Raw genomic sequence first — 23,805 nt, forward strand, 5'->3', positions numbered from 1 at the left:
ATGTATAGTATCATGTCATCTGCAAACAGTGACAGATTTACTTCTTCTTTTCCAATTTGTATTCCTTTTATTTCTTTTTCTTCTCTGATTGCTGTGGCTAAAACTTCCAAAACTATGTTGAATAGTAGTGGTGAGAGTGGACATCCTTGTCTCTTTTGGCTAAAACTTCCAAAACTATGTTGAATAATAGTGGTGAGAGTGGACATCCTTGTCTCGTTCCTTGTCTTAGAGGAAATGCTTTCAGTTTTTCACCACTGAGGATGATGTTTGCTGTGGGTTTGTCGTATATGGCCTTTATTATGTTGAGGTAGGTTCCCTCTATGCCCACTTTCTGGAGAGTTTTTATCATAAATGTGTGTTGAATTTTGTCAAAAGCTTTTTCTGCATCTATTGAGATGATCATATGGTTTTTATTCTTCAGTTTGTTAATATGGTGTATCACATTGATTGATTTGCATATATTGAAGAATCCTTGCATCCCTAGGATAAATCCCACTTGATCATGGTGCATGACCTTTTCAATGTGTTGTTGGATTCTGTTTGCTAGTATTTTGTTGAGGATTTTTGCATCTATATTTATCAGTGATATTGGTCTGTAATTTTTTTTGTGTGTGGTATCTTTGTCTGGTTTTGGTATCAGGGTGATGGTGGCCTCATAGAATGAGTTTGGGAGTGTTCCTTCCTCTGCAATTTTTTGGAAGAGTTTGAGAAGGATGGGTGTTAACTCTTCTCTAAATGTTTGATAGATTTCACCTGTGAAGCCATCTGGCCCTGGACTTTTGTTTGTTGGAAGATTTTTAATCAGTTTCAATTTCATTTCCTGTGATTGGTCTGTTCATATTTTCTATTTCTTCCTGGTTCAGTCTTGGAAGGTTTTACCTTTCTAAGAATTTGTCCATTTCTTCCAGGTTGTCCATTTTATTGGCATAGAGTTGCTTGTAGTAGTCTCTTAGGATGCTTTGTATTTCTGCGGTGTCTGTTGTAATTTCTCCTTTTTCATTTCTAATTCTATTGATTTGAGTCCTCTCCCTCTTTTTCTTGATGAGTCTGGCTAATGGTTTATCAATTTTGTTTATCTGCTCAAAGAACCAGCTTTTAGTTTTATCGGTCTTTGGTATTGTTTTCTTTGTTTCTATTTCATTTATTTCTGCTCTGATCTTGATGATTTCTTTCCTTCTGCTAACTTTGGGTTTTGTTTGTTCTTCTTTCTCTGGTTCCTTTAGGTGTAAGGTTAGATTGTTTATTTGAGATTTTTCTTGTTTCTTGAGGTAGGCTTGTATAGCTATAAACTTCCCTCTTAGAACTGCTTTTGCTGCATCCCATAGGATTTGGATCATCGTGTTTTCATTGTCATTTGTCTCTAGGTATTTTTTGATTTCCTCTTTGATTTCTTCAGTGATCTCTTGGTTGTTTAGTAACGTAGTGTTTAGCCTCCCTGTGTTTGTGTTTTTTACGTTTTTTCCCCTGTAATTCATTTCTAATCTCATAGCGCTGTGGTCAGAAAAGATGCTTGATATGATTTCAATTTTCTTACATTTACTGAGGCTTGATTTGTGACCCAAGATGTGATCTATCCTGGAGAATGTTCCATGCGCACTTGAGAAGAAAGTGTAATCTGCTGTTTTTGGATGGAATGTCCTATAAATATCAATTAAATCTATCTGGTCTATTGTGTCATTTAAAGCTTCTGTTTCCTTCTTTATTTTCATTTTAGATGATCTGTCCTTTGGTGTAAGTGAGGTGTTAAAGTCCCCCAGTATTATTGTGTTACTCTCGATTTCCTCTTTTATAGCTGTTAGCAGTTGCCTTATGTATTGAGGTGCTCCTATGCTGGGTGCATATAGATTTATAATTGTTATAGCTTCTTCCTGGATTGATCCCTTGATCATTAAGTAGTGTCCTTCCTTGTCTCTTGTAACATTCTTTATTTTAAAGTCTATTTGATCTGTTATGAGTATTGCTACTCCCGCTTTCTTTTAACGTCTATTTTATCTGATATGAGTATTGGTACTCCAGCTTTCTTTTTTGTTTTTTTTTTTAATTTTAATTTATTTATTTATTTTATTTTATTTATTTATGGCTGTGTTGGGTCTTCGTTTCTGTGTGAGGGCTTTCTCCAGTTGCGGCAAGTGGGGACCACTCTTAATCGCGGTGTGCGGGCCTCTCACTATCGCGGCCTTCCTTGTTGCGGAGCACAGGCTCCAGACGCGCAGGCTCAGTAATTGTGGCTCACGGGCCTAGTTGCTCCACGGCATGTGGGATCTTCCCAGACCAGGGCTCGAACCCGTGTCCGCTGCATTGGCAGGCAGGTTCTCAACCACTGCGCTACCAGGGAAGCCCTCCAGCTTTCTTTTGATTTCCATTTGCATGGAATATCTTTTTCCATCCCCTCACTTTCAGTCTGTATGTGTCCCTAGGTCTTAAGCGCGTCTCTTGTAGACAGCATATATATGGGTCTTGTTCTTGTATCCGTTCAGCAAGCCTGTGTCTTTTGGTTGGAGCATTTAATACATTCATGTTTAAGGTAATTATCGACATGTATGTTCCTGTGACCATTTTCTGAATTGTTTTGGGTTTGTTTTTGTAGGTCCTTTTCTTCTCTTGTGTTTCCCACTTAGAGAAGTTCCTTTAGCATTTGTTGTAGAGCTGGTTTGGTGGTGCTGAATTCTCTTAGCTTTTTCTTGTCTGTAAAACTTTTGATTTCTCCATCAAATCTGAATGAGATCCTTGCCAAGTAGAGTAATCTTGGTTGTGGGTTCTTCCCTTTCAACACTTTAAGTATATCATGCCACTCCCTTCTGGCTTGTAAAGTTTCTTCTGAGAAATCAGCTGTTAACCTTATGGGAGTTCCCTTGTATGTTATTTGTCATTTTTCCCTTGCTGCTTTCAATAATTTTTCTTTGTCTTTAATTTTTGCCAATTTGATTACTACGTGTCTTGGCGTGTTTCTCCTTGGGTTTATCTTGTTTGGGGCTCTCTGCGCTCCCTGGACTTGGGTGGCTGTTTCATTTCCCATGTTAGGGAAGTTTTCGACTATAATCGCTTCAAATATTTTCTCTGGTCCTTTCTCTCTCTCTTCTCCTTCTGGGACCCCTATAATGCGAATGTTGTTGCGTTTAATGTTGTCCCAGAGGTCTATTAGGCTGTCTTCATTTCTTTTCATTCTTTTCTCTTTATTCTGTTCCGCAGCAGTGAATTCCACCATTCTGTCTTCCAGGTCGCTTACCCGTTCTTCTGCCTCAGTTATTCTGCTATTGATTCCTTCTAGTGTAGTTTTCATTTCAGTTATTGTATTGTTCATCTCTGTTTGTTTGTTCTTTAATTCTTCTAGCTCTTTGTTAAAGATTTCTTGCATCTTCTCGATCTTTGCCTCCATTCTTTTTCTGAGGTCCTGGATCATCTTCACTATCATTATTCTGAATTCTTTTTCTGGAAGGTTGCCTATCTCCACTTCATTTAGTTGTTTTTCTGGGGTTTTTTCTTGTTCCTTCATCTGGTACATAGCCCTCTGCCTTTTCATCTTGTCTATCATTCTGTGAATGTGGTTTTTGTTCCACAGGCTGCAGGATTGTAGTTCTTCTTGCTTCTGCTCTCTGCCTCTGGTGTATGAGGCTATCTAAGAGGCTTGTGTAAGTTTCCTGATGGGAGGGACTGGTGGTGGGTAGAGCTGACTGTTGCTCTGATGGGCGGAGCTCAGTAAAAGTTTAATCTGCTTGACTGCTAATGGGTGGGGCTGGGTTCCCTCCCTGTTGGTTGTTTGGCCTGAGGCAACCCAACACTGGAGCCTACCTGGGCTCTTTGATGGGGCTAATGAGAGACTCTGGGAGGGCTCACGGAGTACTTCTGCTGCCAGTGTCCTTGTCCCCACGGTGAGCTGCAGCCACCCCCCTGCCTCTGCAGGAGACCCTCCAACACTAGCAGGTAGGTCTGGTTCAGTCTCCCCTGGGGTCACTGCTCCTTCCCCTGGGTCCCGATGCACACATTGCTTTGTGTGTGCCCTCCAAGAGTGGAGTCTCTGTTTCCCCCAGTTCTGTCGAAGTCCTGCAATCAAATCCCACTAGGCTTCAAAGTCTGATTCTTTAGGAATTTCTCTTCCTGTTGCCGGACCCCTAGGTTGGGAAGCCTGACATGGGGCTCAGAACCTTCACTCCAGTGGGTGGTCTTCTGTGGTATAAGTGTTCTCCAGTCTGTGAGTCACCCACCCAGCAGTTATGGGATTTGATTTTACTGTGATTGTGCCCCTTCTACCATCTCATTGCGGTTTCTCCTTTGTCTTTGAATGTGGGGTATCTTTTTTGGTGAGTTCCAGTGTCTTCCTGTCGATGATTGTGTAGCAGCTAGTTGTGATTCAGGTGTTCTCACAGGAGGGAGTGAGAGCATGTCCTTCTACTCTGCCATCTTGGTTCCTCCTCACTATACACCTGGTGGTGCAGTGGACAAGAATCTACCTGCCAATGCAGGGGACACAGGTTCAATCCCTGGTCCGGGAAGATCCCATATGCAGCGGAGCAACCAAGCCACAACCACTGAGCCTGTGCTCTAGAGCCCGCACGCCACAACTACTGAAGCCCGTGCGCCCAGAGCCCATGCTCCGCAGCAAGAGAAGCCACCAAAACAAGAACGCTGCACACCACAACGAAGAGCAGCCCCCGCCCGCCACAACTAGAGAAAGCCTGTGCACAGCAACGAAGACCCAACACAGCCAAAAATCACCCCTCCATTCTTTATTTTTATAATGTGCTGGTCAGCTAGCCCGTCTGGGGTATATGGGTCTACAAGAGTTTTACAATGAACAGTTCGGATTAACAGGAACAGTCTCTTTGGCATACTGTAATTCCACAGGTCTCTTAACTCAGTGTATTCTGTGGAGCAGGCTTGCAAGAAAATAAATCCAGAGATGTATTCCTAGAAGTACATGGGTCTGGGGTCAGAGTTCAGTATCTTTAGGCCTAACCTGCATATATAAACTTTAAGTCAATATTATCTGTTTTTCAAATATTTGGTTAAAATTCTCTCAGGATTACATTTAGCGTCCACATCAGTTTTTACTAACATAATATTTTCATAATATCATCTTTCCATCTAATAACATGTTATCTCTTTTCATTTAATCAGAAGGCTTATAGTATTCCATGGAGTTTTATAATGTTCTTCATATAAGTCCTGTCCCATTCTTGTTAAATTTATTCCTACGTATTTTGTATTATTGTTGTTAACTGTGAGTAGAATATTTCTTACCACTCTACATCCCGTGTCTTACTGCTAAAATAAATAAAAATGACTTAAAAGTGTTTCTCTGTTTCTATTTACCTTACTAAATTCTTTTATTCATACTTGTCTTTATTAAAAGATAGCATCTGTTGGGGTTTTTATTTTTACAATTATATTATTGGCAGTACTTGTGGAACTCTATCTCTACTTTTCTATTGTGTTTACTAGAAGTTTTATTCTCTTGACTTCCACATTTACTAGATTTATAAGATAATCCTAGTCCACGATAATTAATATTATCTCATATATCCTCTAATTACTAATGGTGACACAGTTCTCTAGGTAGTTTCTCATTTTAATTAAAATAGTTTTGTTGTTTACCATTGAAAATGTTATTTATTTTGTGGTTGGTCATTAATCTTTATTAATTGTTTTTTTAAAATATTTTATTGAGGTTATTTGGAATGGCTGACTGTTTTTCACAGTCTTTTCAATATTTGTTGATATGAATCTATGATTTTACTCTTTAATTTGTTGATCTAATTGACTGTTGATAGGTCTGTTAAATCAAACCAAACCTCTATTCTTGGAAAGCTCACTCGTCAGGATACATTATTTTTTGATAAGAATTTCAGATGAAATTGAAACATTTTAATTTGAATTTTGTATGTATGATCATGAGTGATATTGCTCTATTTTTATTCTATTTTCATCATTCTTAACAGAGATATCTGGCATCATAAAATGAGTCAGGGAGCTCTCCATATTTTTCTAAGACCTGAGATATATGCAAGTCATGTGCTAGTATTTATTCTTTAAAAATTAAATAAAATTAAATAAAATTCAGCTGTAGGGCCATATGTTCTGGTAGATTTTTTTCCTATCACTTTTCCAGTTACTTTTGTGGCATAATCAATTTGTTCAAACCCTTTGCTTCCTTTAGATTTTGGAGTTTTAGTGTTTATATGTTTCATCCTTCATTAACTGCTTGTTTGAAATCATCCATATTGTTTTAAATGACCAGGGGAGTAAGATCTTTGAATGTATGTTAATTTTAGAATTTTAATTACTCTTGACATTATTCAGTTGAGTTTTACTTGAACCTCAAGTAAAGGATTTTTAAGCTGGATTAATTTTTCAAAATCATCTTTTCCTGCTCTACTCTTTTATAGGTGAAATAGAGAATTTAATGAGCTCATATATGCTGTTTCTATTACTCTTAGTTTGGATTTTGGGAACAGTGATCTTTATCCTTCCCAATTGGCTTTGAGATTTAACACCCATATAAACTGGGTTCTATTTTTCCCACTCAGAGACCACACTGCTGACTTGCAACCTTGGTTGTTTGGTTAAACATGTGGTGGTATCTATAAAGTAATATGTTTTAATTCTGAAATCCTTTTCATTCTGTGCAGTCAGCATTGATCTGTGTCTAAGAAAATTACCTTCTGAATGTGTTTTTTTCATCAAAATAGTTGGCTTTCCAAGTTGCCCATCACTCTATGATTATCAAAGGGCAGGATCAGGACTTGACATTGTTTAGCATAACCTTCCTTGTAAATTTTCATTATTCAAGGAAGCTACCCCTGACAGCCGTTCAGAATGTGTGATCCTTCCAGCTGCTAAGAGATGTTATCCCCCGCGTACATTTGCCATGAGCACATCCACTGTAGTTAAAATCTAAAAGCAGTTATTTTGTTAACACTAGATTAGATCTTTAATTAAGCTTTCATCCCCACTAGCACAGACAACAGTGTCAAACATGTAAGCCCCAGGAGAAACCAAACGCATTCTATAGGCTCCTATCCTTCAGTACATGGGGAAGAAACTTACAAGCAAATGTCTCATGGGAATTTTGTAAGAGTATGTTGAATATCTAATTGTAAACTTAGAAGCTTCATTTAATTTGATTTCTAACTGTGAGGTGAGTTAAGCCAATAAACATATTTGTTGAGAGGATTTAGATCAAGAGCTTGTTTTTCATCACTTGGGTTTTATTTTAGATATTTAATGTTATCCATATGAAAGCACTTTTTTTTGTTATCTACAGAGCTTAATGGTTAAGAAGTAAAAATGTAATTTTCTTTATCTGATTGACAGTTGAATGTGTGCACGTTAGTGCAAAGAACGACTAAATGTCCAACAGTAGAACTTGTATCCCTATGGCTTTACGTTTGTTTTTGCAGGATCGTTTATTTATTTGGGGGCACATGGATCACCTGCAGTGGCCAAGCTTGGAAGTCCTGTTCTTACAAAATCACTCAATGCCTCTACCCTGTGTCAGGTACCCAATTATTGGAATTTCCATTGGCCATTCTGTAGTTGTAAACTGTTAAGCTTGGGTTACTCTAGCTAGTACATGCCTGCTGTGTTTTACTAATATTTTCACAATGAACTGAGAGATTTATATGAGCTATTTCAACATGAAATGTCATTTTGTTCCAGAAGACATTTGCAGTATATAACTTACACCCTTCTTTTGGGGGGCCTATTCAAAAATATTTCTGTCATTTTGCATTCTTTCCATGTAGTTCTTTCAATAATTTAAAGCTGTGGATACAGGTTGTGCAAACTGCTTGTTATCTTGGCCAACAGTGTTAGTTGAGGAAAATAAAAGCAGTTCAACAAGTTCTACTGAAAGAAAAATGAAAGGATGAACAAAGAAAGATAAATATGTGCAGAAAAAATAATTACATTTCCAAAATTTTATTTTTTCAGTTAGTCCTTCTGGTGCCAGGTAAACACAGACCAAGGGATAAAATACTCAGGTCATTTCCACAGCACAACAGAGAAGAAAGAAGAGGGACTTTGGAGTCAGATGGACCTAGTTCCACCTGGTTCCAGTCTCAGTTCTGCTACAAACGATATGCTTCCTTTGAGACTCAGTGTCCACACTGGAAGCATAGTGTTAGCCTGCCTTCTTCACATGGTTGTGAGAATTCAAACGTGATTAAGTAAAGCACCTGGAAAAGTACTTGGCAGGTATTAGGTGTTCAATAAACATAATCCCTTTACTTTCCGTAACATGAATGCCTATTAGATGCTTCTGTTCAGCTTGCCTTGCTTTCCGTCCTTTTGAGAGTTCTGACATGTCTCTAAGCCTTTAGGATTTCAGCTTTTTTTTTTTTTCTTGGTTATCAGAAAATAATGAAGGGATCAATAGTGCCATGCACTAAATTCATTACCTAGAAACGCAGGGTTACAGCACTAACACAGGCATTCCTGATGATAAATTACAGATCATCAGACCTTTTTAATTAAAGTATAAATTTAATTATACTTTCAGCTTGATATAATTCTCAGTGAGTGTGTCCAGAACTCTTAATAGGTTGTCCTTCTCTTTTTTTTTCCCCTTTGGTTTTTGCTGCCCATTTCTCTGTGGGAATTTGGATTAAAGCAACTGCCTGGACTCCACTTCCACCTCACCCAGATGGACTCTGGAGTCTCCCACCTGTGGTTTATTTTAATTAAATCTTATGTGATAGATGTAGGGTTTTTTTTTTGTTTGTTTTTTGTTTTTTTTGAGAACTCCTGAAGCGTTTACTTGCTCTTTAAAAGTACTTTACAGGCTTACTGAACTTTAATTTAAGGTCATATACCAAAGTAATGCAATTGCTGTTGTTAAATTCGTTAATGACACTGGATAAAAAAAGAATAGAATTTGTTAATTCTGCCTCTTTTACAGAAATGTGAACACTAACACTAAGAGCTTATTAGAAATTCTGAGACTCACTGAGAAATCATACAGTTTTCTTCTTTTTAAAGATGATCTGCATTTCCCATTGTTGTATGTGGGTAGCCATTAATTTGTGGTCATAGGGATTGACCCACAATTTATGATTGTTTCTACTTGACATTTTTCTCTATTGTGGCTTAAATTTGGAGCTTACCTGTGGGAGCTATTGGGGCGGAGCCTCAGTGAAAGCAATGGACAATTTAGATACTTGGTGGTTTATCTCTCAGAACCAAGTCCTCAAACTTCCAAGGCCTTGGATACTGATTTAGAGGTTTGCCTTGGTTTGTGGAAAAGTAAGAGTATTACAGACTGCCAAAGAGGTATTTGTTTTTTCCCTTTTAGCTATATCTGCTTGAATGTTGGTAATCTTTGAGTTAGAGGGAGGGATATTTGGATTACTTTATAGTACTTTCCAGCTTAGAATTACTATTAGATTGTTAGAGGTTATTTATAGTCTGAGATACACATGGCCAAAGTTCTCTCCCATAGGAGTAGTCTAAGAATATACTATTACTGTTTTATAAGTTTGTGGTAATGTGGGATTCTTTCTTTCATGAAAGTTACAAAATAAGCTAACAAACCAAATTCTTATCTTCTCGAGTAATCAGAAAATCCAGCTGATCTTCCTAATTGGAACATACTGATTGATAATAGTTGTATTCATGGAATAGCGAATGTTCTTTATTATAAAATGGTAAAGTGGGGTGGTGAAATAACCAAAGTTGGGCACTTTGATATGATTAAAGCCTTCATTTTATGAAATTACATTTTTTTCTCTACATAATCATACCAGGCTAACAGAGTTAAGAATATTTGTTTGAAAGGACTTTAAAGGAATATGAAGCTTTCTTTTGAATCCTTTTTTCTAACAGCAGCTTTTTAGGGTCTTTTTGCATGAATTACCCTGTACTTTATGTGTAGCCAACACATGGCATCAACATGCAGAATTGTTCCTGTAACTACTCATTGTTCAAGATGTGGACTTTTATTTAAAAGCTTCAAAAGCTCCTTTGGTCACTGGTGGAAATTTGGCATTCTTCCTTGGAATAGCCAGGAGATAGGACAAACAGAACATGTGGGAGCCAGGAGCTACTATTTCTTATTGCTGTCGAAATACTGTTACTGTTTTTTTCTTATTTTAAACTTTTTCTTTTTTTAATTAATTTATTTTATTTTGTTATTTTTGGCTGCGTTGGGTCTTCGTTGCTGTGAGCTGGCTTTCTCTAGTTGCGGCGAGTGGAGGCTACTCTTCATTGCGATGCTCGAGTTTCTCATTGCGGTGGTGTCTCTTGTTGTGGAGCATGGGCTGTAGGCGCGCGGGCTTCAGTAGTTGTGGCACGCGGGCTCAGTAGTTGTGGCTCACGGGCTCTAGAGCGTAGGCTCAGCAGCTGTGGTGCACGGGTTTAGCTGCTCGGCGGCATGTGGGATCCTCCTGGACCAGGCCACGAACCTGTGTCCCCTGCATTGGCAGGCAGATTCTTAACCACTGCGCCACCAGGGAAGCCCTGTTACTGTTTTTAATAAATTAGGAAATGTAAAATCGGAAGGAGATTTATGTGGATATTAATATTTTCTCACTCTCATATTTGAGTTACTGTATAAAAGACATATCTCACTTTTAGGACTTCATAATTAAATACAGCAGGACTGGTAACATGAAGCTTCCGCTTTCAATGCCACTTTGTGTGTTTGTCTTTTGTTTTTTTGTATTCCCCAACTCATTTTGCTATTCTAATCCTCTTTAATCAAAAAATTCATAAAATTAAAAAGAAGTGAATAGAGATACCAGGAAAAAGACAGATGAAACGAAAGATAGGTTGGCTCCAAAAATAAAGTTTATGAGGGCCAGGCTACATTTTTGAATCTAAGTTTTCCAGCAGCCAGTGCAGAGAGAGACATGTGAGAACTCAGTTGGTTCAGATTCAAGGAAGTAAAAAACAAAACAAAAATAGTTCTTCTGAGACTTCTCCCCTCATTGCACACATACCAGTGTAAATGTTCTTTCTCTGATTCAGTGCACACCTATTGCTTCCCTACTCCGTGCTCATCATAGCCTTTAATGCTGGGAATATACTAGGGACAACGCAAACACATTTGCCATAACAAAATATAGAATTTAGTGAGGCATACTGATAGCAGTTCAGTGTGAAGTGCTACAGAGAGTGATAAAAATATAAAATACATATAATATGTAATATTATATGTAAGTATATATAATATATAATGTAACAGTATATAAATTAAACAAATATATATTATATATAATATATAACATACACATATATACATATAAACCATATATATAAGTGATAACCCACTTATAACAACTCTCTCAATGAGTTTGAAAAGGCCCTATCTTGTAATGTTCCCCAAGTAGAGTGATGAGCTCATAGCAGAGAGAAATTTAGAAAAAAAAGTAATATGCAATGGGGCTTGGAATGGTGCACTCATGATCAGTTCTCTGATTGTTTTGTTTACTCCAATGATAGTATTAGAGCATGAGATAGAATCTAGAGGAAGCAATGGTTTATTGGTTGAGCAGATATTCTCCCCAGTTGTACATTGTCAAAACACATGAAGATTAATCATTTAGATGAGAAAAACAGATTATATTTTATTGAAGATTGCAAACTTTTACTTAAGCTTGTTCAGATAAAAATAGGCAAAAACATGATAATGAATAGGAGTCATAAGAATCACTATGGTAATGATGAGGGGGGTGTGTGTGTGAGAGAGAGATGAATGATTCCCCTCCCCTACACTGACTTATTCCACTTGAGTTTTGAGGAGTTACAGATATCTTGTTTCTTTTCCTTTTTTTTTTTAAAACTTTTTTGTGTTTTACTCTTTTTATTATTCTAGACCTTGAAGATATAACAGGTGTAGCAAATACCAGACAGGGGTCGACATGAAGCAGAGAAGGCAGAGGTAGCTGAGAATTTGGAGAATAACTGAGAAAAGACATGAAGATCTGACCAAAAAGCTCCCTAATAGGGAAGGAAGTGGAACAAAGACCATAAGAAAGTTGAGGAAAAAAGCAGAAAATTTGAAGAGTTCCAACGGGAGACAGACCAAAATAAAATGAAACAGAAAAGAGAAATAAAGAAGACATTATTTTGAACTTCCAAGTAATGTCCTGTTAATGTCCTTTGCAGGATTTAGTCTCAGAGATTTACTAATTAGTAATTACTAATTGTTCCTAATTACATTCTTCTGTAGAACTGGCCATTCCTCTGGGAATATCCCAGGGCCCTGTAGAAACCAAAGAGCAAGATTAGTTATTCACCTACACTCGGTAACTAGTAGTATAAGTCACCTGATATGGTGTCCTTTCTTTTTATAGTAAAATGAATGATTCAGTGTGTGTGTATGTGTGTGTGTGTGTGTGTGCGTGTGTGTTTTGGCCGCACCAAGTGGCATGTGGGATCTTAGTTCCCCAACCAGGGATGGAACCCGTGCCTGCTACAGTGGAAGCATGGAGTCTCAAACGCTGGACCTCCAGGGATGTCCCAGATTCCATATTTCTAAAAATATACAAATAATATAAAATCAGAGAATACAATTAAAAACAGTAAAGTAATTTGAGCTTCATTTCTTTTCTTTCCAATTTGCAGTTAAAGGAACTGCTTTGTTGGAAGTTTTTTAACCACAGGAAATTCTCTTGAATAAAATGATTCACGGTCTTGCATAGTCACCCTATACATACAACCCAAGTTGTACATATATATACAACTTAGTGAAAACCGAGGAGAAATAAAAGCAGGCCTTTAATATTAACATTTTATATAACTGCTTTTTAATGAATCAGGCATGAATCAAGACAATAATTTCCTTTAAAATGAAAAGTAGTAAATAAATTTTAAATGGTTGGTATAATTTTAACATCTCTTTTTAATAGAATTTTCTGTGATGGAAATTTTCCTCTGCTATGTCCACTATGGAAGTCACTAGCTACAAATAGCTATTGAGCACTTAAAATGTGATGAGTGTAACCAAGAAAGTGACTTTTTAATTTTGTTTAATTCATTTACATGCAAATAGCCACACTGTTTGCATACCTTTGTTATTATACGCATTATACTTAATTGTTCCTTTTCTTTTCACTCTCTCCCATAAAGCTCTGAGGTCCTTAAGGACACTTAATTCCTTGCACATTTTGTAGCACAGAGCAGGTCTCTCTTTCTGTGTCTCTTTGAAGGTTTATAGACATTTGCTTTAGCAAGAATGCTGATGGTCCCACTCAAACGTGCTTCTTTTCTTCAATACCTATTAACTGAGTACCTACTAAATACAGAGTGCCTTGATAGGTTCTAAGAGGAATTCACAACGTGCATTGTGATTCTGAGTTTACGACTTAGTGTTCCACTGCTAGTGTGTATCACAGTGAGAGCCACGGATGTTGGCTAAGTTCCTATCGAAAATCACAGCTGTATTTATAACTTTTGTTCAGTGATTTTACCCTTACCAATATTAAATTTGAAAAGACTCTGGAAAGTTTCTTGGTCTATACCGAACTAAAGAATTCTCCTTAAATCTCTACAATGCCAATTCTGTTTTTAAAAAAGTAAATTAAATATAAGTTCTAAGCTCTTATCTTATTGAATATGGATCCCATTGGTATTTACCCTTAATGCACTATTAAAATAACTTCGAACTGGTAATGTACTGAGTGACAATATGACAGCTTGAAATTCTGATGGGGCTTGCACAGCTCTTGTACAACTAGGTTTAAAGCTCCATTTTGCATATTTACAAGCTTGGAACATGCTGAAACTACAGCAGGGATCTAAAGTTTAATTGCGGTTGAGGAACATACATCCTCCCTTTCCATAGAATTTAATCAAACACTTCTGTTTGACTTTGCGTTTCTTGCTTAAAGGCCTGAGTGTAGGTGAGCTTGGTAGTAAATCTAATATGAAATGGACAGTCAGAAAGAATGCTTTGATCAGGTGGTGGCAATTAAGTAGACATTGAAAAAAAATGTGTAGCACATTGGAACAGAGAATGCTTGATGTTTTGAACAATTTTTTAAAAGAGCATTAAAAATTTTTTTCAACTTTCCTCTCCACTGAAATTGGTACCAACAGTGAAATAAATGGGATAATAAAGAAATAATATATGTAATAACATCTGTCCACATAACAAAATAAAAGCCCAATGACAAAGGAAAAAAAACCAAAACTTTAAAATGGAGTGAAACTGAAAAGGAGTCACTTTGAGTCCAAACAGAGTGATTTCATTTCTCAGGGGCCTCATCTCTGAATGATACTGTGTTTTTTTTGAAATCTGCAGCATTAGAACTCTCTATGGCGTAATGAGAAGAAGAAAAAATTGCTGTGTGTCTGAACTTGCTTTTGTGGGGGTTTTTTTGACATATTTTGTATTGGGTCATCCAACCACTGAGGCAATTAGTTTTCGCCTTGCACAGGGCCCAGTATTTAGTAAATGCTCAGTAAGTATTTGCTGAATAAACGATAGTGCTGAATTCCACATTATAGCTACTGCTATCGGCACCTTAAAATACTCCTCTGTGTTTTCTCCACTACCTAGTTAACCTGTCAGTCGTTTAGATTATGTCATCACTGGTGGTGAGTAGGAACCAAACTGATCAAGTCAAGGCTCCCTAGCCTCAAAAAGAACATTTTCTAGTTGGATTAAATTATTGATGAACAGTATTATATAATCTCCCAAGTTTTTTGATAATGTCACAGTGGAGAAGGAATTAATGAAAAGTATTCATAGCAGTTTTCTCTTACCTGAGAAATCAAGTTTTTGAGATAACTTTTTCTTGGATTGAGACATCAAGGAGAATGAATAGTAATACATGGTTTTGTAATTTTTGAGTCAGATATAGAACGTGTATCTCCCCAGATTCATAAGAAGCAATAGTGAAGGTCCTGTAAAACTTCCATGACGGTGTGGACAAATATATGTCCTCACACTTGTCTGAGCAGGATGCTAGTGTCCCAATTCTTTAGATGTCTCTATGGCATGTGTTAAAAATATCAGTTAATGTAGCTACCTTGAGCCTTTTTTTTAAGGAGGGAATACAAAGGCTGGCAGAAGATGTACTTAGCATTTTCTGGGTCTGCATGTTTGGAGGAGAATTAAGAAGTAGTTTGGGATATTTTTAACTATAGAAGAGCTACTGGACACAGGTAAATGGAATATTTATATCATTCAAACACATTTTTCACCAGGTGCAGTTTTGGTATCGTTTGTCTCAGCATTCACATCTCTCGGTTTTTACAAGAACATCACTGGATGGGGATTTGCAGAAGCAAGGTGATCTAATTGGAATCTCCAAATCTCAGTGGAGACAAGCAAAAATCGATCTGTTGGCGAAGGCTGGAGAATCTACTCTGCCTTTTCAGGTAAGCACGTAAGAAATTAATACAACTGAGCAGAACATGCTTATTTAATGCCTATCTTTCCAGATAATAATATAGTACATATATCCCATAAATGTATCTGATATTAATAAACATTCACAATCAGGGATGAGTAGAGAGGTTATCTTGATTAATTGCTCAAGACTTACTTGTGGAAGCATAGCAAAAATGGAGATAAGAATTGAATAGGATGGTGGAGAGAAGAGTAATTTAATGGGAAAATATTTGTTTTCTTAAGTGAGGATGGTGGATTATATGAGGTAGTGAAAAAAATCTGGGCTGCACTCATATTTTAATCCTATTGCCTTATTTTCTGCTGCCCATTAATGCTGAGAATTTTATCACACTTTTATGTCATTTACTTTGTTAATAATGAAAGAAGGAAACTGTAGCTTATCAAATGGGTGCACCAGCTTCCACCCTCCTGGACATGACTCCCTTCTAGATGATGTTTGAAAAGAGCTAGTTTAGAAACTAGATTAGATGGTGGAACATAGTGGAACACTCACTGCCTTAGGAGTCACATAGTCTGAGTTCCCATCTCTGCTCATCCCATGGGTTGTTAAATGATTGTGTACATTGCATCTTTGAGCTTCAAATTTTCCAATCTGTGAAAACCACAGTGATAATAAAAGCAGTGCTTGAGAGGAATCTGAATTAAAGAGAATGTAGCTAAAATGGTAGCTATGAACATGAGCTCTGGAGCCTGGGGTTCAAACCCAGGTGTCCAGTCAGAGGGAAGTTGCTTAATCCTTCCGTGCTTCTGATTCTTCCTTTGTAAATGGGGGTGGGGAAGTAAGAACATTGTTGGGGTGTTAGGAGCCTCTGAAAAATAACACACCTCATCTGGTACTCATTTCCAAACTGAGGTAAATATAGAAATCCAACAGAGAGAGCACAAGATATTTTGGAGAAGATGTATTTAAAATAATACCTCACCTCAGAACGAACAGCTCCACCCAGAGAACAACAGACTGCTAGAGAATACAGGACTCATCCTTTGGGGAAAACCTTTTGCCATGAGTGATTATGATGTGTAAGTGTTATTTTATGGGTTGGAATACATGTCCCCCTCTGGTGGAGGATGTTGATAATGGAGGAGGCTATTGGACGCCTGGGGGCAGGAGGTATGTGGGAACCCTCTGTACCTTCCTCTCAGTTGTGCAGCGAACCTAAAACTGCTCTAAAAGTCTTAATAAAAAAACAAAAGACAAAACCCAGAATGTTCTTTGTTAGAACTGGCTATTTGAGAAATATTATGAGTTGAAGCTTGTGCCATTCTTTCCTGGCCTCATTAACCTACCATCGTTATTGAAGAGTTTCGGCACTGGGTTTTTTTTTTTTTTTCCTGTTTAATATTTCTTCTTTTGGGGTTTTTGTCTTGCTTTGTTTTGAGGTGCAAATTGAGACTGCTGTTTATTATCTGGGGGCATATTAACTAGTTTTGAAATTGACCAGTGGTTTGATGGAATTTTGTAATTTGGTATCCACAGATTGGTGATGTTTTCTGTCTTCACTCCCCTCTGTGCTGGATCAGCACCACGTGTTGACTTTTCTCTCTCCTACCTGGGGGCTCCCAGTCAGCACCAATCGGCCTCTTTTTCTTCTTCTTTTTTTTTAATGTATTTTTGTGGCCGCACCATGCGGCATGTGGGATCTTAGTTCCCCGACCAGGGATCGAACCTGTGCCCCCTGCATTGGAAGGGCGGAGTCTTAACCACTGGACTGCCAGGGAATTCCCAGCCTCTGCTTAATTGTGCTGGCTTTTTGAGGGGAATGAATTGTCCTGGGTTCTTGCTAAGCCTCAGCCATGTTTAATTCAGCCGGAGAAGGTAAGGATTTTAGTGTGCACCTCTGTTCCTTCTTATGTAATCCTGTTACTTGGCCGAAGTACAGGCTTGTTTTAGAAACTACAGTTCAGTGAAAAGAAAAATAAGAACTGTTCTCTCAGATGTCACTATTCAGAAGGCCATTCATTACAAGTCCACAGTCTCTAATCAGCAATTTGGAAAATTAAAATTTGGAAAGCAATAAGCTTTTGAAAAACAAATTTAGAGGCAAAATTTCTCCTGACCTGAACCAGTGTTAGCAGTTCATTTAGTGATGTGTTTGATGATAAAGTGCTGCCCCCAGTCTCCCTGAGGGTATCAAGTAATATACATGATACACTTTAGATGAACATCCTCAACTCTGAACTATTCAGATTTCAAAACCCAGCTGGACTCAAAGACTTTGGCGAAGGAATTTGGAGCCTGTGTTAACATTCTGGTATGAATAAGTCCAGATTTTATACACATAGACATGCATACAAGATACATAAATACACACAGTCACACACAGATACATATACACGGTTTTATTTAATACATTAATATTACTTAGATATATTATTAAATCTTTCAAACAAATAGAAAATATATAGAGAGGCAAATACCCATGTACTCACACCTCAGAATGAACTAATATGAACATTTTGTTTGCTTATAATGTTGATAGGTTTGCTTCTAAAGATGCAGCTTTTGTCCTCTTGGTACCCTTTTCTATTCCATTTCTTGTCCTTTACTGGAAAAAAAAATTCTAATATGTTGTTTTTAACCTGATTTTTCTAAGTCTATTTTCAAAACTATGGAAATATGCATGAGGATTCTAGCTAGGTGCAGTTCTACTTCATTCTTTTATCAATAGCAAATGGAAAAGAGATTATACCCACAAATAGTCAGTCTAGCTTTTAAATATTCAAATATTTAAAGTTTATCTTCTTGGAAACAGGCTCCTTTGGCACGTTAAATTTAGTGGACTGAATTACTTAAGGGTGACCTTTGTCATTGCCTGGTCATCAGTTCAATGTGACTAAACTCTGAACATGTATTTTTATGGAGTCATCCTATATAAACATTGGAAAGGAGAAAGGCATAGGACTGTATGACCTCTCTGTTCGTTCTCTTGTAGCCATGAAATTCAGATTCATTGTGGTCCTTTTATGTATCTTGTACACATCACAACAGAATGCAAATTGCTCTGAGTTCCTTAGGAAATCAGCACCCCTGGTTAGGTAGGGCTTTCCTTTTTCCTAGTGGAAAAGGATTAGGCTTACTGTTTATTTTGTATGAACCGCAAATTAACAACATTTCAGTATTCTCTCCATTTCCTGTGCAGTTTTTATTGGAAGAATGTAAGTCAAGTAGTTAATAGAATTTTTTCAATCTGTTTTAACTGGGCCTACTCATTTTATATGTTCAGCTTTTTACACAAATATTTTCATTTAATTTACAGTTTCTTTTTTCCTAACTGCTCTTCTTAATTTCATATCTAGAGGTAGTACTTTTTCTGAATACTGTCCATTGATTTCCAGTTGATCTACTGTCTTTGAGTTTGCTACTAAAGTATAATTGTGTCATATTTCAGATTTCATTTAAAAATGACCCTTTTGTGAAATTTTCCACAATGATTGATACCATGTTCGCTCTTGATCAGAGTCAATGGGATAGATCAATAACAATTTCCTGATATTATTTGAAGATTCAGTGAAGGGTAAGATTTATAATACAAAGTAAAAGCTGGTCTAGTCTCTGTAATGTTACTCTGTCCTCAGCCTTCTTAACCTAGGGCTTCATTAAATCTTGTTTTGCCAGGTAGCTCTGTTCTGCAGTATCTGCTAAAGACCAGTTATCTCTTTATTTCATGATAGTGATATAGTACAGCAAAGTCATCCATGGCTCAGGTCACACATTTTTCGTGCTAGATATGTGACCTTCAACCAATAACTTCAACTCTCTAAGCTTCTGTTTCCTTTGCTTTAAAATGTGGAAGACAATAACACCATCTTCACAGTGTTAAAATAAGTGAACGTGCCTGGCATGCAGTAAGCTCTAAATAAAAGTTTGCTGTTGATCTTATTTTTAATACCACCATCATTTATCAAAAATTACTATAGTCGAATTTTTCTTTACTGCTTCTTACTATATTCCTATTGTCTCCATTTCCTCTTAGATTCATATTTATTCATTCTCATTATTCTTTTTTAAAGCAAGATATCAAAGAACCAAAATTTAAATATGCTAGTTGAGTATTTCTCTGGAAAAGTTTCTTTCTGTTTTGCAGATCTAAAAAGTAATCACTTGACTATAAACAATATTTACACGTTGCTGTGCTTCCTGAAAGAAAAACAAGAAGTGATTCTGTTCTCTCAGGGAGTAATATAATATAATTGGATAAGACAAAAATCAGCAAGATCCTAAAAAATAGTTTTAGAAGGAAAGATATTTACATATAATTTGAAATTTTAACTTTCAAATTACCTTGAGAAACTTATAAAATGAGGTTTTCACTCTGCCTTTGTCAATGATTGAAACATTTCTTCTGAGCAACCTCTGGCTCACATACCAATTATTAACTGATACTGTAGTTCCCAAAGGGAACTGCCTTTGGTGACAAATCGAACGATCAGCTTGGTTAAAGCAAGTAATACAAAATAGGAACAGTGAAGATGATTTTGGAATAATCAGGTGATATTATTTACAGATATGAGATATATTTTTTTAAAGGAAGTAACATTACTCTCTGTTTAAAGGTGGAAAATTTTAATTAATGGTCAAATTATAATCGTTCATTACATGGTCCTGAATTTAATTATATAGAAGTAAGCAAGCAGACATGTAGATGACCTAATATCATCTTTATTTTGCTCTGGGAGTTGTTTTATACTTACATTTTAATATGAAGATATAAAAGAGCCTAGTGGTTTTCTTCGGACAAAATGAGGTAACCATATTTTAAAGACCTATCCCATCATTCAGCTCATCCCAGGGCGCACCCACTCCATTCAAAGAATAGGAGCATGTACCTCTCCTGGGACACAGAAGTGCCCCAAACAAACATTCTGTCTTTTTCCAGCTTTCCTTTGAGTAGTGTAGTCCTTCAAATATGGTGGTCATAACTACCTGTCTAATGAGTTTGAAGAATTAAACATCTGTATTTTAATTGACTTCAATGTAGGACATACTACAGTAATGAATAAAAAAAAAAATCTTCCAAATTAAAGCTGTCCAAATACATTACAATAACTTAATGATGTTAAGCATAATTTATTTCTCACAATGCTTGTATACATTTCATCAAAATCCTTCTTTAAAATCTATTACTATTTTCTGCCTCTTGTATGAAGGCCAAATTTCTTGGCTAAGACTCTACAGAAACCAGATCTAATCAGAATTTTAAAAATCATTAAAATTATATACATCTCATTATAAAGTATCAAAAATTTCAGATAAAGAAATAGTCCCTCCTGAGCATCGTTACCTTCCATCATAGTCTGTATCTTCAGGTACCTATAACACTAGTTTATTTTTACCTCTAGACCCTTTTCTATTTAATTAATATGTATATATGTACCACATATATCTAGAAATCTGAACCACGTGTATTTTTAGCCTAAGTAGTACCATACTATAAATTTTTTCTGTAATTTAATTTTTACTCAGAAACTTATGTTGAAGGTCTTTCCATATTAGCATACAGAGAGAGATTTTTTTTTAACTGGCTCAGTAGTCCATGATCTATATCACCATTTATTTATTGATTCACATTTGAGTTGTTCTGATTCATTTGCTATCAAAACCAACATTAAAGCAAACATTCCTGCCCAGGTCTTCATATGTGTGCCTATGAGTGTCTCTCTAAGGTAAACCCTGAGGATGGGCTTAATTTTTGTAGTCTATGCTATTTATCTTTTTAATAGATGTCATCAAATTGCTGTCCAGTTGGGTTGCACCAATTCATGCGATCAGTCCTCTTCTCTTAACAAATATTTAGGCAATAATTCATTTAGGCAAAAAATCCTATACTCCTACCATAGGGGAGGAAATAGTTTTTCTTGACCCTCTTAGAGTACCTTACTGGGTCTCAAAATTAAACTGATAAAGCAGATTAACAGGAGAAAAGCATATAAAATTATTTAATGTTAGTTTTATCTGACGTGGGAGCCTTCATAAGGAAATGAAGACCTGAAGAAATAGTTAAACCTGAGTGTTTTTGTGAGAGGTTTGATGAAGAGTGGATAGTTGTAGAAAGGTACGATAGGGCAAAGATATGAGCCCAGTGTAATAAACTGGGGAACTTAGCTAGGCCTCTTTGTTCAGCTTCTCTGTGTCCTTTTGTCTTCAGAGATAAGGATATCGCTGGCATAGGGAGGGCTCCTCTCACATGAGGGTTTGATCTGCTTTAGAGGAAAGGTCAAAAAGTCCATCCTGCACATACCATTTCTCAAATTCCTTTGGCTAGAAATATTCCATATGCTGCATAGGTGCCCTATTTTGGGACAGCATGTCCTAAACCCCATCATCCTACAATGCCCAAAGTTTTCTAAATATACTCTACATGTTCACATTTCCTTTTTTTTTCTTGTTATGTTACCAGTTTCTCATGGTAACAGAATCTTAGGCAACAATTAAAACTGAAGTTTAACATTACCTCTTTGCAAAATCTTTTTTTTTTTTTCAAATTCTATCTCATATTCTTGACAGAAATAATGAAGTGCTTTTCTTTGATTTTTAGTATCTTGTATTTCTCTCTTATATAGTACTTATGGTATAGCTTAGTTGTTAATGTATCATATCAAGTAAATTGTAAGATCTTTGAGACCAGAGATCCTCCCTGACTACGTGGAGATGCACTTACTAGCCGTGTCCTGGTCTAGTGGTCCTGCTATGCATCCTTAAGACTCTGGATATAAATTCATCCTTCCTGCCTTCCTGCCTTCCTGCCTTCCTGCCTTCCTGCCTTCCTGCCTTCCTGCCTTCCTGCCTTCCTGCCTTCCTGCCTGCCTTCCTTCCTTCCATGGTGGAGTAACAACATAATAATGTGAGTGATTAACAAGAAAGAAAACAAATTATACCAGTCATTATTTAAATGTTAGAATAAATTAAACTTAAATAGGTGCCTCCAAGTGCTTTAGCATATGAATGTTATTAACCACTGTATGTGGTTATTTACCTCACTAAGTAGGTTTCCATATATGTATATATAATATATATATAAGTATTTAAATGTTCTGATACAGAAATGAATCGTTGCCTTCAGCCAACCTGTTATAAATGAATTCATATTTCAATTAAACTGAGTTGTGAACCACACAGTTGATTACCCCAAAGAGCTCATTTTAAATGCTTATGACTCTTAATGGCTCCAATGGGAAGGCAGCCTTCAGTCATGATGAATGTTACAACTTCTAATTGAAACAAGGTTACCTAAGATATTAGGGTTACCTAAGGTGCTGTCAAAGCAGTTATGACTTTATAAATTCCTAATTTGAATGTTCTGGTCAAACAATTTTCTAAAATTAGTTTGGAAGTTTGGGACAGATACAAATGAGCTTCTCTACACCAAAAAGTATGATTGTAATAAATTTACTTTTGTTAAAAAATGGTTAAAGAAGACAATTTATGTGGTACAAACAAGGTTTATTCAGCACTTCATGAAGCAGACAGTCTCTATTTGGAGAACTGTAAAATGGGGTGGAAGGCAGGAAGCTTTATAGGGTAAAGAATAAAGAATAAGAAAGAGTAAAACAGAAAATATCGAGTTGACTGGGACCATATAGTCAACCTTGTTTAGGGTGAGAATGAACAAGGAAATATAGAGCCCAGAGTTGGTTTGAAGTTGGGGAATTGACTGCTGAATATACTGTTTCTGGTCAAGGGGAGCATTAAAGGGGCATGAAAGTTATCTAAGTTTTGGTTTGCTGTCATGGCATCCAGGGCAGGAATGGCTCCATTTTGGGCCTAGAAAGTTATTTCAAGACTTTTATAGTATATTTTTAATAATTTATCTTTCTGTAATTATAGTTAATTTTAGAAGCTACTGTTTTATCATCACATGCTACCGTTGCTTTAGATGACATCAGTGTATCCCAGGAATGTGAAATTTCATATAAGACACTTCCAAGTACTAGCGTTCAAAGCAAAGGTAAGTTTTTTTCTTGTGGTTGCTGCAGTTTTGAACATTAAAATAATTAGTTTTCCTTGATATAAAAATATAAAATATATTAGAATCCTTCAATAATATAGTTCACTAATGCCTAATACCAAGATGTGGATTATATCACGTGTCCCTGAAAACTAAAGCATATTTTTTTACCTTTTTAAAATATATTTTTACCTTTTTAAAAAAATACGTTATATCACAATCTAGGCCTTAGGCTCTCTTCTAATAACATTCTACATTTGTGGCTAAAATTGTCACATACAGATTTTTTTTAAATTATAAAAGTTATGAATTTAAAATATTCTGCATGTTTTAAAACACCGCTATAAAAATTCAATTGTATTTTAATTTTGTTTGACACTTCAAGTGAATATGTAATTAAATTCATGTTTCAGAATCACTCAGGAGTTCAAAAAGATTATCATGGTTGAAAAAGTGACTTAAGACCAATGAAAAATTTCAAATTTGACCCTAAAATTCTGTGTT

General features: G+C 36.4%; 1 protein-coding gene across 1 annotated transcript in view; it reads left to right on the forward strand.

Annotated features, from left to right (window-relative positions):
- The window catches only part of MALRD1 (MAM and LDL receptor class A domain containing 1), a 638,500-nt gene that overhangs the window by 118,938 nt on the left and 495,757 nt on the right, over positions 1-23,805 (forward strand). Inside the window, exons 12-14 of the mRNA XM_082385765.1 lie at positions 7,398-7,495; positions 15,148-15,321; positions 23,181-23,301. Coding sequence (XP_082241891.1) covers positions 7,398-7,495; positions 15,148-15,321; positions 23,181-23,301 — 393 coding nt within the window. The remainder of the gene's footprint in view (positions 1-7,397; positions 7,496-15,147; positions 15,322-23,180; positions 23,302-23,805) is intronic.

Source organism: Balaenoptera borealis, assembly GCF_965194805.1.
Source record: "Balaenoptera borealis genome assembly, chromosome: 3".
NCBI lineage: Eukaryota > Metazoa > Chordata > Mammalia > Artiodactyla > Balaenopteridae > Balaenoptera > Balaenoptera borealis.